This window comes from Pangasianodon hypophthalmus, chromosome 16, assembly GCF_027358585.1.
Source record: "Pangasianodon hypophthalmus isolate fPanHyp1 chromosome 16, fPanHyp1.pri, whole genome shotgun sequence".
NCBI lineage: Eukaryota > Metazoa > Chordata > Actinopteri > Siluriformes > Pangasiidae > Pangasianodon > Pangasianodon hypophthalmus.
This window is the reverse complement of record NC_069725.1, coordinates 652,154-667,606: the sequence shown is the minus strand read 5'-3', so window position 1 is coordinate 667,606 and position 15,453 is coordinate 652,154. Positions and strand designations below refer to the sequence as shown.

The window sequence follows — 15,453 nt, the reverse complement described above, 5'->3', positions numbered from 1 at the left end:
TTTTAAATTCTTCATAAACGGTTCCCAAGTGTTCTTAAAGCGTTTCTGTGATTTCTAGTTCGCTGCAGCGTAACTGGTTCATTTATATAATGAAAAGCGTCTCGTTCAACCATCTTTTCAAGCCTGGTGCATTTGGGGACTTCCATGTCAAAAGTATAATTTTATTTTTATAAATTTTTTTAGCTGTGACCATGCTGCTGTATAAAAGGTAAAGAGAGGTTTGTATCAGAGTAGCAAAAGATTATGATCTGTGGGAATATTTTTCTTAAAAACACTTTTGAAAGATTTTTTTGAAGATACAAACCCAGGAATCTTGAACCATGGGACAGAACCAGAGTAAGTGTGAGAGAGAGAGAGAGAGAGAGAGAGAGAGAGATCCCTCAGACTCCTGGCATCTATCACATCTTGGAGAGCTGTATATTTTACTCAGGTTAGTTTTGGAGAAGTAGAACCTGCATAGAACCTTGAACTGAATGTTGAAGGTTTTACTGAATAAACCTGTATGTTTATGGAGCAACAGTTCTTTTACTCAACAGTTCTTTTCACATCACATGCTTTCATTTTGAAAGAAGGGTGCACTAACTTTTGCACTCAGCTATCAGAATGGACTTGGACTTGGGAACATGGACTCCGGCGCCATCTTGTGAAAAATCGTAGACACGCGAGACAGAATAACTCGGAAATGACTTCGCTTCATCAATAACCATCGACTTTATAATGCACTTTAATTTTTATAAACATCACCATTAACTTTATAAAATGTTTTATGATTAAATTCTTTCAGGAGAAATTAATTTAAGTGAACAGACACATCACAGTGAAAAAACTGCCACTGCAAATGTTATTGCATCATAAAATATAAGAGCCAATCATGTTTCTGTATGCAAATACAGGCCATGCAACAAAAAATGGGCGGGGCATGTAGGGTTGGCTATGCTTCTAATTTGCATATTCATAAAATCTGGATTTCTTAAAAAATGTACTTTTTTTTTCTGTTATTTTATGACTTTTTTTGTGGAACCACATCAAGCAATTTTTAAGCAAAAGCTACCTAAAAGTTTAGTTTTATTTATTTATTTATTTATTTTTATTTTCTTTAATTAATGAATAATCAGCATCTTATTTTTAATCTTTCTGAAATAATAATTTGGATCTTGCATTTTACATTTTTAGTAAATATTCTGAATTTTGCTTTTCATTTTTTTTTTTTAAATGAATAATTTGAATTTTTTTATTTCTTAGAATTATTACTCTGGAGATTGATTTTCTTTTTTTTTATTTTTTTTTTTTTAATCTGAATCTTGTTTTTGTCCATTTTTTAAATGAATAATCTAGTTCTTGCTTTTCATCTTTTTTTTTTTTAGAATTAATAACCAATATCTTGCTTTTTAGTTTAGTTTTTTTTTTTTTTTTAATTAATCATCTGGGGTTTTTAACTTTTTTTGTTTAAAGGAATAATCTGGATCTTGCTTTTTCGGTGTTTTTTTTTTTTTTATTAATGATCTGGATTTTTTTCACCCTTTTATTAAAGAATCTGGATCAACCTCTTTATTAAAAATATGAACCTTTAGTTTTTTTTAAATGAATAATCTCTATCTTGCTTTTACTTTTTTTAATCTGGATTTTTAAAAGTCTGAAACAGAGTGTTATCCAGGAACAAAACAAGACTTCATTTAATATTTGTTCAGAACAAATAAAGCATTTGCTCTTGTTTTGATTATAACTCTGGATTCTTAACCAAAAGAAGAATCTGGAACAGTGTGGAGAGTAAGTTCCTGTGTACTGATGCTCTTATTGCTCTCTCGTGTATAAAATCCACGTCAGTAATATAATTTATTAACTGGAGAAGCCAGGACGGGTCGTGGTCATGTTCTGGGTTCTAGTAGAGGTCCCGCATGATCTCCATTAAGAGCGGGTGAAGACACATGTCCAGCTCGCTCTTCTTCAGCTGGTGGATGTTGCGGACGTGTTCGGCCACCAGCGGCCGCAGGTCCGTCATCTTCTGCAGCAGTCTGGCGAAGAGGTGAGGAGACTCGGGGTGGAGAACCTTCAGCTGGAGCTCCAGAGCCTGGAGAACCTCGTCCTGGAGCGCCTCGATGGCTTTCGAGTTCACCAAACCCGGCCGATCTGCAGTCAGGCAGCAAAGTGGCACGAGTTAACTAGCAAGTAATGGAGGTTAATCTTTTATACTAGCTTAGCGTTGGGTGAAATTATTACATCCATCATCATCTCAGTGACTAATGAATTATTCTGCATTTATCCTGGATTAAATTAGCAAATTAAATTACGATTTATCCTGGATTAAATTAGCAAATTAAATTACGATTTATTCTGGATTAAATTAGCAAATTAAATTACGATTTATTCTGGATTAAATTACAAATTAAACTAAACTAAAATTTATTCTAAATTAAATTAGCAAAATATATTAAGGTTTATCCAGGATTAAATTAGCAAATTAAACTAAATGAAGCTTTATCCAAGATTAAATTTAGCGAATTAATGAAATTAAGATTTATCCAGTTCACTAAACTTTTAGCCTTGTTGTAAAATTAGGTTTTTAAATTTTAAACCACGTAAAAATTGTTTGATTATATTTTAAAATGTTAAAATGTGTGTTAATTTTATAGTTTTTAATTATTCATCTTGCATTTATCCAATCAAACGCGCTCTAAAAATGCAAGTGTCCTGTCAGCGTATGTTCTGGATTATGATTGGCCAGCTGCAAATCACAGGTTTATATTAACGTGCTCGTTCTGATACGTTATCGTTTCCATAGTAACAGCTCATTCACAGGGACGTGTACAGCGGACGCTCCACTGATGATAAACACATTAAAAAACATCAGTTTATGTGGAGACCTATTTAACATGTACGGAAGGAGTCTCCAGTGTCAGCGCTTTGTAACAGTCAGAGGTAAAGCTGTAACTGTAAGATTTCTGACGTCTTCAGTTTACGCTTTTTGACAAGTTGTGAAAGAGGCTGGTGAAGGAACGGCTGTTTATTGCTGCTGTAACGTAAGTGAGAACAGGAACTCACTCGTTTCAACAACGTTCCGTAAGATTAAATGGTTGATATGTTGCTTAGAGAAGCGTTAGAGATTTTATTTTTATTTTTTACCTCCACAGAGGATGACTGCAGCGATGAAGAGCGCCAGGTCGCAGTCCTCCAGCTCGAGCGCTCTAAATTTAGCCAAGAAGTCAAACTTGGTCTCCATCATGTCACAGAACGGTTTGCGGAGGCTCTTGAGGAACTCTCGGGTTATGAAGGCCCATCCCTCGGCCATCAGCACGCCGTCCTTGTTGGTCAGGTAACTGAGGCGGATGATGTTCACCTCGAAGGCGCTGTACTTCAGCATGGTGATCTGATCGCTCAGCTCCAGCTCCACGAAGCCCGGGATGCTCTTGGCGAACTCTGTGAGTTTGCGCACGCCCTCGGCCGAGCCGTACTGCACGTGGCGGAACATGGACAGCTCCAGCTCGGCGGCGGGGAACAGAGCCGACACGGACGGCTGCTTCCGCCTCAGGATCTCCTCAACGGCCGTCAGGGACTTCATATCGTGGATGACGAACAGCTGATGGAGAGAAGAACGTCTTATTAAGAGCGCTGATCTAAAGCTCTGATCAAATCTCCTCTGTTCTTATACAGAGTGGAACATCAAAATACGCTCAGAGAGCATTCCCGAGAAAAGATGTGTTTTAGTTGCTTGATGTCTTAACACACTTATAAATGACACAAATCAAGGGATAAAGGGATTAAGGTTTAGAGATGAGTATAAATTATGGATTAAATTGATGATTAAGGTTTTAGTTAAGGATTAGATTCCAGGATTAGAGATCATGAATTAAGGATTAGGAGTTAGGGGTTGTGAGTTTAGGGTTAGAGATTCAATATCAGGTTTAAGCAAAAGCATTTAATCTTCACCCTAAACAAAGTCCATAACCTTAATCCTGAATTTAACCCTAAACCTTAAGCCTTATCCCTAACCCTGATCTTAACCCTTGAAATAACCCAAAAATAACTCTAAAAATAACTTAATTTCCTGAACCCTAATGTTTAATCCTAATCCCTAATCTTAAAATCTAATTTAACCTTTAATTTTATCCCTAACCCCTAACCCTTGATCCTTAACCCTAAATTTCAACAACAAAGTCTGACCATAACTTTAGATTCTTAACCCTAAATCCCACTTGTTACCCATAATCCCTAATCTCTAATCCCTAATCCATAATCCTAAAAACGAATCCTCAACCAAAACCTTTTCCTGAGTTTACCCCATAACTTTAACCTTAACCTTTATCTCTAATCCTGATCTTAACCCTTGATCATTAACCCTAGATCTTCCTCTTTAAATGTAAAACTCTGGGTTAAATTCCAGGTTAAGGATTTTTGATTGAGGATTAGATTTTAGGATTAGGGATTAGGGATTAGGGCTGAGGGATTAGAGGTGAGGATTAGGGTTCGAGGTTTGTGTTAGGGGATTAAGGTTGAGGATTAAGGCTCAGGATTGAAGGATTACGTTTATTTGTAGAGATTAAAGCAAGTTCTGAGGAACTGTACCGTGTTTTCTCCGTCTTTTCCTGATAAAATGGCTTTGGCTTTGCTCCTCGTCATTGGGAAGTGTTTGAGGTAGGAATCGTATAAATTCCTGGCGATCGCTTGCTGTCTTTCTGACTCCGGATCCAGCTGATGCACGGCCGTGTGGAACTCCGTGATCATCTTCTCTCGCTCGGCTAGAGGCGTTCTCCCGAAACGAATGGCTGTGAGGAAGAGAGATTTTAGTTCCTCTGCAGGACGGCACTTTAAATGAGACATTTGGTGGTTGATGATGAGCAGTTTATTGACGTACCGGTGTGAGACATTCCTGCCAAAACACACTTCTTAAACCGGCAGAACTGACACTTGTTCCGGCTCTTTTTGTGGACCGGACAGTTCCGGCTGCAGTGTTTATACCGCAGGCTTAATCGCACCGTTCTCCGAAAGAAACCCTGAAAAAGCAATTTCAAAAACGTGATAATTTACTAAAGACAGTGGAACAGATCGCAGGTTCGGCATCAGACGGCTTTTAGAAGAAAACGTTGCTCAAATTTGAGCAAATGTTTTTATTTTATCACAAATGAACACATCAAGTTTCTGCTACTTAACGCATAATATTCAGGAAAACATTATTTATGAGGAAAATCACATTTTTAGCTGTTTGAGAATTCCTCCTCTTTTCGATACGGCTTTATAAATAAAATTTTTTGTTTAGCAATTTTAATGACTCACGCCTGAGAGACTTTCGTTAATACACTCCTCTGTGTGTTATTTATTATCACACTATTTATTTTTGCAGAAAATATTATGTTAATGAAAAATGATGAGATCATGGTTAAGAAATTTGACCAAAAGAAATTTGTTGTTCATGAAATAAAACTAATTGTAGAATTGAATTATCACAATAATCACATCATTCTATAATTATAGATTATATAATTATAATTCCAAAATAAATAATCACAAATATTTCTCGGTTTCTGAGTTTAAATTCCAGTTATAGGTTCATGTTCTGTCATTTTTAACATAGCAAAATCATTATATTATTATTATTATTATTATTATTATTATTATTATTATTATCAAATGATCTATAAACAATTTAGAATTGTTTTGTCATGTAGTGCATTAATATAAAAACATTATCTATAGCAAAAACTATAAAATATTATATACTAACATATTAGTAGCATTTTTTCTATTATCTTTCTATTATGTTTTTTACATTTAATTTTATATATAATGTATTTTAAGTGCCGTATCTTCTTTTCCAAACAGAAATTTAAACAAATGTTCAGTCTTTATGAATAGCTGTATACATTATGTGAATTATTACACTAAAACTTTACTGAATTTATCAAATTAAATCATTAATTACGACCAAAATGTCCTCACTGTGGAATTTCAGTTCATACTATTGGTGCTTAGAATTTAAAATCTCCTAAAACATCATTTTATACATTTAAAATATTAAATAGTTAATGAATTTTAATGCCTAATAAATGAATAGAAATGGCAGTGGAACATCTCTACACTGTTTTCCTTCATTAAAAATACCTCCAGCTATGAATATGCATGAGTATGCAAATTTTCTCCGAGCTGTTCCTTCAGTGGTGTTTTTGTTACCTTACATCCTTCGCACGCGTGGACGCCGTAGTGAAACCCCGAGGCTCGATCTCCACATATCTTACACTCCACGTTTAATAACGCAGCGCTCACGTCGTTGTGCAGTTTGGCGTACGAGAAGCTGCGTTCTGTACGAAGAGACGGAGTCTTCGGACCCGAACACCTGGAACCTGAAGCAGGACAAAAACATTCAAACACTGTTTTTAATCAAATATCTTACAGTTCTTGGTATTTAACTCTACACTAATTCAGTCCATGATATAGAATATGCAATGTGCTGAATTTATCCATTTAAAGCTGATTTACAGCTTGTTTATAGAAATTGTTTTGTGTTCGAGGCTTTGATTAGAACGCCACTTTAACACCGTTTCATCATCCACTCCGTCTGATTGCGCAACTATTAAACCTCATCGCTTTAATGTGCAAGGTCATGATGCAATCTCACCATTACCCACAATGCACTTGGACTTCTTTAACTCACTACTTGTCTCAGATAAGTACAGTTTTAAAAATAAAACTCTGTGTAGTGTGATGAAGCGGAGTTACTGTTACCATCCTGACGTTGATTATTTTCCTCTAACAGCACGTCCCCAAGTGTTTTATTCCCCTTACACCACAGCAACTTACCAACGATTACAATTTTTATTTATTGAAAAACTGTTTATCTGTTTATAGTTACATTTAATGTTCATGTTAGTTCCTGTTGTCGCTTATGTTATAGCAGCTATAAACACTCGTTCCCTAACCAGCCTCTTTATTCTCTCTCTTCAAGTTAATAAGATAAAAATAAAATCGCTGCTTGTTCCGCATGTTACTGAGAAACCGCAAAGAAGCGTAAACTCCTCTGTCCTGAAGATGTCGGAAAACTTACAGTTACAGCTTTACCTCTGACTGTTACAAAGCACTGACACTGGAGACTCCTTCCTTACATGTTACATTAACACATTTCTCCTTACAGAAAACTTCACCATAGCAACATCACAATTTTTTAAACTGTTTATTATCAGTGGAGCGTCCGCTGTACACTGTCAGAGCTGCTGTTCTAGAAAATTAATCAACACTTTCTGACCAATCAGAGTGCAGAACTCAGCAGCGCTGTGGTGAAAATGTGAATCTCAGTATTTCACTGTAACAGCATGACTTACTCTCCTCTTCATGGTGGAGACGTGGAGTGTCCGTGTCTTCGCCGAGTTCGGATCTGAAGCTGGAATCTTCACTGGAAGTGCTGGAGGAGAAGTCGGGTTTTGATGGAAATGTCACATGCAAAGTGTTTATCGTCATTTGGTCCAGTCCGATCTGACTGAGTCCAAAACTCATGTTCCAGGTGTTGAACATCTCTCTGTTTGTACACATCGCTAATCCGAGTGAACGTCCAGGAATCAGACTGAACGAAGCAGAGCAGGAGAAAGAGTGAATCATTCACAGTTTTCTGAGTTTAGTGGTCCGGGTGCAATTTTATGATCTCAAAGGTCTGATTGTTTTTTTATTTAAACATTAACCTGCAGTGAAGTTCAGGTTCAGCTTCCAGACATTTTATAGACAGCGCGTGATCCATCGAAAGACTCTGAGGTAAGAGGAAGCTTCATATATACGAGGGAAAACAAAGCATGCACAGGATTTCGTAAGATGATCTCTGATAACGATTTCTAACTTATAAAATTGTGTGTGTGTGTGTGTGTGTGTGTGTGCGTGCATGCTCACACACTTCCCTTTTTACTTTCTCAGATTATCTCTCATCACTGTGTCCTCATTTCTACTGCAGTATAAAAAACAGATCGTCATTGTTGATATCTCGTTGTGGATTTTTTTCCCTGTCAGTGTTAATGTACTGTAGAACAGTTTCATAAACACAAAATAAACAACAAAATTCCAGATTCATTTTGAAATCTCACCTTTAACTGCTGAGTGGTGTACAGGAAAAGGAACATGTGAATAGTCTGATCAGAGCTCAACTGCAAAATTGATTAGAACGCCACTTTAACGCCGTTTCATCATCCACTCCGTCTGATTGCGCAACTATTAAACCTCATCGCTTTAATGTGCGAGGTCATGATGCAATCTCACCATTACCCACAATGCACTTGGACTTCTTTAACTCACTACTTATCTCAGATAAGTACAGTTTTAAAAACTGCTCAACTGCAAAATCTCTCGGATTTGTGAATTTGAATTAATTTGGAGAAAATATATCCGTATTCTCAGAAGTATGCGCATAAATTTATGGGAAACTAAACCAGGGAAAGTTGGAGTTATTTAAATAATCACATTTTTGTATTTTGGTGAACATCTTCAGCTCTTAAATCCATCGTAATAGACATGACATGACTTGAGTAAAGTCCACTGAGTAACCAATCTTATACACATTACATATTACACACAAATAACACACATACACATTACATATTAGTGTGTGTGTGTGTGTGTGTGTGTGTGTTCTCACACGCTTCCCTTTGTACTTTCTCAGATTATCTCTCATCACCATGTTACATATGAATAAAATCGATTATTAGTGTTAGTTTATGTGGAGCGTCCGCTGTACACGTCCCTGTGAATGAGCTGTTACTATGGAAACAATAACGACATATTTATGTGGAATCTAAAGATTAAATATAATGTAAGTATAAAATATAGATTATTATAAAGCTGTATTAGTGCTGAATCAGATTAAAGAAAACTCGTCAATTCAAAACAGTTCAATTTGTGAGTCACAAACCTGCCTGTGTTACTGAGAGGCTCAGATCTCAGCTCTGGAGCGCGACAGGACGAAACTAAGCGCACCTCTGTGTTCGTCTCGACCTCCCTAACGCACGGAGTGAATCTGGTGAAAATCGGAGAATGTCGAATTTTTCGCCCAAAAAAACAGTAAGGGGTTAGTCTTTGTGTTTTGTTTTTTTTTGGTGAAAAATGCAACATTCTCCGATTTTCACTAAATTCACCCCCTGCGTTAGGGAGGTCGAGACAAACACAGAGGTGCGCTTAGTTTCGTCCTGTCGCGCTCCAGAGCTGAGATCCGAGCGCTTCAGTGTGTGTGAACTGTGTATAGAGTGTATAGAGTGGAAGCTCAGTTGCGTTATAGCAGCTATAAACAGTCGTTCCCTCAGCAGCCTCGCTTCTCTCTCTTCACGTTAATGAGACAAAAAACCCACAGAAACCAACAAACCGCAAAGAAGCGTAAACTCCTCTGTCCTGAAGACGTCAGAAAACTTAAAGTTACAGCTTTACAGCTGGCACTGACACTGGAGACTCCTTCCCTAAGCGTTAAATAAATGTCTTCTCAACATAGCAAAGCTTTTTAAAAGTCCATTCATGTGCAGCTCTGATGTGAAAGTCCCTCAATCTTCTTCTCACCCAAATAATCCTCCATCACAGACCAATGAAATGGATGAGGGGCGGAGCCAGTGGGTGGAGAAGAAGGCGTGGCTGAGAGCGTGGACGAGAACAACAGATAATGAGCAGATGAGATTCTTCTGAAAGATTGTACTGAACCCTGGAAGAGTGCGCATTTCCTGAGGTTTGCTGTGCAGCTGCTCAGTCATGTGATCACGTGTTTAACTCACATTTTATTGTTCATCTCTGATTTCTGTGTTATTTTCTGATCCTGAGGATTAAACACTAAAAAGCTGTATATGTGTGTGTGTGTGTTTGTGTAGTTCTATATTACACTCTACAACTTACTGAAAAACGTTATCTGAGCACTGAAAAAATCATGTATGTGTTTATCACGTTTAAACCCATGTGAGGAGATTAAAGAAGCCGAGCAAACTTCACTTTCTCCAGGTTTTGCCTCAATGTTGTGATGGTGAAATTTCCTCCTTTTCATTTCAAACTGGACTGAGGCGTGTAAACCAGCGCCGTCATATCAGAGAACATCGGAGCGATTTTTGATTTTTACTGTGGGCATTTTTTTATAGTGATGACATCATCATTGTGGGGTGTTTCTGACAGTGATGACATCATCAGTGTGGGACTTTTTGATATAATGATGACATCATCAGTGTGGTACTTTTCTGATAGTCATGACATCAATGTAGGATATTTCTGATAGCTATAGTGATGACATCATTAGTGTGAGACATTTCTGATAGCTACAGTGATGACATCATCAGTTTAGGACATTTCTGATAGCGACAGTGGGACATCATCAGTGTGTTTAGATAGGTAGATAGATAGATAGATAGATAGATAGATAGATCACTTTATTAGGCCCAGAGGGAAAGAGTTTCTGTGTGAAAGATTCACAGTTTAGTCTGAAACTTTAAACTGTATGAAGTTTGTAAAAAAAACTCCACAAAACCGGAGTGAGAGTCTGTGTACCATACACACCACACATTCAGCACACAGATGAAGAGGAAGATGATGAAGAAGATGAAGGAGAAGAAGATGAAGGAAAGAGTTTGTGTTTGAAATGACAAACTGCACACTAGACTGAGAAATATAACTCTTTTCTCTTCTGAACCTGAAACTGAAACCTCGAGTATCGGCTGATATTTTAACTTTTAACCTTTAACATCTGTGATTTTTTTAAAAATTGTACTAAAGATGATGTGTTCTGTACTCACACTGCTCACACACTCTACAAGAGAAAACACACAACCTGTAACAACACTTACACAACACCACCGCTTTATTCCAATCAAAACAATCCTGTAGTCTGTGCTGTAATCCCATAAAATATTAAACAGAACAGGAACAACAGTGAACATAACTTTTTCCAGTTAAATAAATAAAACGTCTCTGTAGAACGTTAACATCACAATAAACAGCTTGTTAGCTTACAGCAAAATCAGATCAGATTTCTTCTTCCTTCCCTTCGATAGCAATCTAGCATTTTGTCCTGATATCGGTCTGATACTGATCCCGAAAACCGCATCAACGCACACACTGTTACACACACTGCTTATTCTAAACTTTCCCAACCCAGTGTAATGTAGAGCGTATTGTGAGTGTTATCAGTGCAGATCAACGCAACACAGTTCCATCTGTGAGACACAAACCTGCCTGTGTTACTGAGTGTAGTATGTTGGGAACCAGAGGCTCAGATCTCAGCTCTGGAGCGCGACAGGACGAAACTAAGCGCACCCCTGTGTTCGTCTCGACCTCTCTAACGCATGGTGTGAATTTGGAGAAAATCAGAGAATGTCGAATTTTTCACCAAAAACCCAAAACACAAAGACTAACCCCTTACTGTTTTTTTGGGCGAAAAATGCGACATTCTCCGATTTTCACCAGATTCACCCCATGCGTTAGGGAGGTCGAGACGAACACAGAGGTGCGCTTAGTTTCGTCCTGTCGCGCTCCAGAGCTGAGATCCGAGCGCTTCAGTGTGTGTGAACTGTGTATAGAGTGTATAGAGTGGAAGCTCAGTTGCGTTATAGCAGCTATAAACAGTCGTTCCCTCAGCAGCCTCGATTCTCTCTCTTCACGTTAATGAGACAAAAAAACCCACAGAAACCAACAAACCGCAAAGAAGCGTAAACTCCTCTGTCCTGAAGACGTCAGAAAACTTAAAGTTACAGCTTTACGTCTGACTGTTACAAAGCGCTGACACTGGAGACTCCTTCCCTAAATGTTAAATAAACATCTCCACAACATAGCAAAGTTTTTTTAATTTGTTTTTGTTTTTGTTTTTAACATTTTAACATTTATTTAGGGATAAATTCACATATTTACAATATATTTTTTGGGAATCCATTTATTTCTGTAAAGCTGCTTTGTGACAATGTCCATCAATAAAATTGAATTGAATTCATGGCATTTGGCAGACGCCCTTATCCAGAGCAACTTACAATTTTCTCATTTATAAAACTGAGCAGTTGGGGGTTAAGGGCCTTGCTCAAGGGCCCAGTGGTGGTAGTTTGGTGGTGCTGGGATTTTAACTCTCAACCTCTATTTTATGCCTTTCTGTATTATTGATGTCTATATTAAGGATCATTGGCACTTTCACTTCATGTCAAAGGGAAGATGTATCAATAAACACAATAAAAACTCACACCCTGATATTTCAGTAAATGTTCTTCATTTCTATCAATTCAATTCAATTCAATTGTATTTGTATAGCACTTTTACCAATGGACAGTCACAAAGCAGCTTTACAGAAATAAATGGATTCAAAAAATATATTGTAAATATGTGAATTTATCCCTAATGAATGAGCCAGAGGTGATGGTGGTGAGGAAAAACTCCCTGAGACGATATGAGGAAGAAACCTTGAGAGGAACCAGACTCAAAAGGGAACCATCCTCATCTGGGTGCAACGGATAGTGCGATTATAAATCATTCTCTTCTATTATTGTGTTCTATATGGACAAATAGTCCATCAGAATCTATAGTATATATAGTATCAGAACCTTTACAAACAGAATCTAACATACGAAATGATAAAACCTTGCAGCACTGCCACATGATGTTGCATTTTATATGGATGCGTTTATTTGACGTAATTATTGCTACATGTAATTTGTTGCTGTTTACTTGTTACCACGATCACCTACGTGTTTGGTCCCGTGCTCGATCTATCACAAGATTTAATGAGGTTACTGCGTCATGCCACGTCATTACGTGCCGACGTGGTTATTTGTGGACGTGGTTTTAAACCAGAAAGAGACAACATTGGGGAGCACGTTCCTCTGTCTGTTCATCACAAAACTTGAGGATTACTGTCGTGCACACCCGTGGAGATACCAATGAGAAATACTAATGGGACTCTTTTTCCTTTTTTTTTACACAGCAAAAGAGACTGCGGGGGAGCAGGGGTTTACTGTAAATATTTGGTGTCCTTCCTTTTGTATAATATACTACAACTACTGAATTTATTTGGTGTGTGTTTGGTGTTGTTAATTGTTTTTCACCACACCAGTTTGTTAGAGTCCAAACTAACTGTAACCAGGACCTCACAGGGGCGAGTTGTTACAGAATGGTGGCCCATACGGGGAATCTTTTTAGTGTGTGTTATTATAGAGAAAAAAATGGAGTTCACAAATGAGCACAATGTAAATAGTTTAAACACTGTTGATGGGAGTGCTGAGAGTAATACCGTGGATCCTGCGGTGGGCTGTTTGTGGCTAGACGCAATCCCAATGGTGAAACAACATCAATCTTGAGTTCATTGTATATCTCTGATGAATCTGATGTGAATGTGCCTATTACTGGTGTATGTACAATGCAAACACTGCAGACAGAGTTTGAACAAGTAAAGGGTGATTTATTGGCCTTAAAAACACAGGTTGAAACTCTAGAGGTGGGTCATAGACGTTCAGTTGACAGCACTCTCAATAAGGAAGCTGCTTTAAGGGAGTCAGTGGAGGCTAGCCTGGAGACACTGCAGGATTCTTTCCAGCAATCCTTGGAAAAACTTGAGATGGTGATTGTAGATTGTTTCCTGGGATGCTGAGTCAGATTAGGAAGGTTTGGCAAACCACTACACTTTCTAGACTGCCTGCTCATTCCCCAGCTTCGCCTCATATTACCACTATACACCATCCCATATCCCACCATGATAACTCTCAAGCATGTGTTCCACCTCCCACAGCTTTGAGCAGTACATAGACAGTAAGCCAACCCATACATACCCAGCCACCCATCACCTTACCCCCTCATGTCTTGTCTGGTGCTACCACATTCTGTGCAAGACCTCCTATATCCCGAGACTTCCCCTCCTTCGGTGACTCCGGTGAAACCTCTGATGTCCTCAAATTCCTGGATCAGCGTGAGAAATTCCTCAACATTTGACCCTATACCAATCAAACACTGAACTCATGGGAACCCTGACCACGGTGTTGAGAGGACCTGTGCTGAATGGGGAAAGGCAGAGATATTTCAAAGGACATGGCTGGAAGTCTTCATGACTACTTTCCTTCTTGATGACTACTAAACGGAGGTAGTGGACAAGCTCAGGATGCTGGTACAACAGCCGGGGCAGAATCTGAGAGATATAGCCTATGATTACTGCACTATCTGCTTGAAATGGAAAGTAGACATCGTGGAAGAGGAACTGGTAGGCTGCATCCTTAATACCATCAATCCCAGGGTTGCCGGCTGCCTAAGAGGGACAGTGACAGTAACAGCTGGACAAGGTGGGCTCCAGGGTAGAAAAGGATTGTATGGGAGCAAAGGACTATTGGCAGAAGGTTGATATGCAGAACTCCAAAGAAAAGAGTAGCAAGACACCACCTGGAAGCCGAGGTCCCAAAGATCTTGCCAGGGTGTCCGTCATACTGCCTCACGACTCCAGACTCATTACACCCTCCCTACTTCAGGCACCACTGGCAGTTGGTGGGAAGGAAGTGAAAGCAATCCTGGACACAGGCAGCACTTATACCCTGATGCGGCAGAGTCTGTGGAGACTGGAAGAGGATATGACCAACACTGACCCATACCTCCAGCAAAAATTTGTTATGGCAGATGGGAAAGCCGGATCGCTCCAGAGCCAAGAGACCTATCCCATATGAATGGTTCCATCTGGACATTAGACACTTACATCATGCATGATGCCTACCTGACCTTTCCTGTTATCATGGGGTTAGACTACATCACAAAGACAGCAGCCATTCTTGACGTGGCTAACAACCACTACGATTACCATCCATTCCTTCACCACCAGTGGATGCCAGACCCTCCTAAACCCAAACATCATTGGCTAGATTCAGCAGTGACTCTGTATTATACATTACCACCAGAACCTGTACTACCATGCCGGTCTGCATCCAGCGACAAGTCTGCTTATAAGTGGGACTCCGACAATCAACAGGAGTTGAGGAAGCTGATGGAGGCTTGGCCTTTCATCACCTCCAACATGTTGGGCCAGACTGCCATGGTGAATTACTGAATTTCCACCCTGGATAAGGTACAGGTTAAAAAGCAGAGCATACAGGGTGTCACCATTTAAGAAAGCCATAACAGAAGAACATGTTGACAAAATGCTAAAGAATGACATCATAGAGCCCTCACCTGCTTCATTTACATTGATGATGTCATGATATTTTCTAAAACCTGTGAGCAGCACATAAAGGACATCAGTGCAGTTTTGCTTAGACTCACCCAAGCCAATCTGACACTCAGTATGGAAAAGTGTCACTTCTTCAAGCAGCAGCTGAGGTTTCTAGGCCGTATCATCTTCAGATGGGGAGGCCAAAGCTGATGCTGCTAAAACCCAAGTGGTGGCGGACTACCCTTTGACAACTGACCTGAAGTCTCTCAAGCACTTCCTGGGTTCAGCGGGGTGGTACCAAAAGTTCATTCCAGGTTTTGCTAACCTGGCCACAACATTGAACCGCCTGAAGAAGAAAGAGGTCA

The 15,453-nt window shown here is 38.9% G+C and overlaps 1 protein-coding gene across 1 annotated transcript; it reads right to left on the bottom strand.

Moving 5' to 3' along the window:
- Window positions 1–708: 708 nt before the first annotated feature.
- Window positions 709–8,173, bottom strand: LOC113545604 (peroxisome proliferator-activated receptor gamma). Its single transcript, XM_026945021.3, has 7 exons — window positions 7,662–8,173; window positions 7,308–7,546; window positions 6,163–6,332; window positions 4,850–4,988; window positions 4,561–4,760; window positions 3,121–3,574; window positions 709–2,127 (listed from the first exon to the last, which is right to left on the bottom strand). The coding sequence occupies exons 1-7, from the start codon at window positions 7,715–7,717 to the stop codon at window positions 1,880–1,882; spliced, it is 1,506 nt and encodes a 501-aa protein (XP_026800822.3). The 5' UTR covers window positions 7,718–8,173; the 3' UTR covers window positions 709–1,879.
- Between the last annotated feature and the right edge of the window lie 7,280 nt (window positions 8,174–15,453).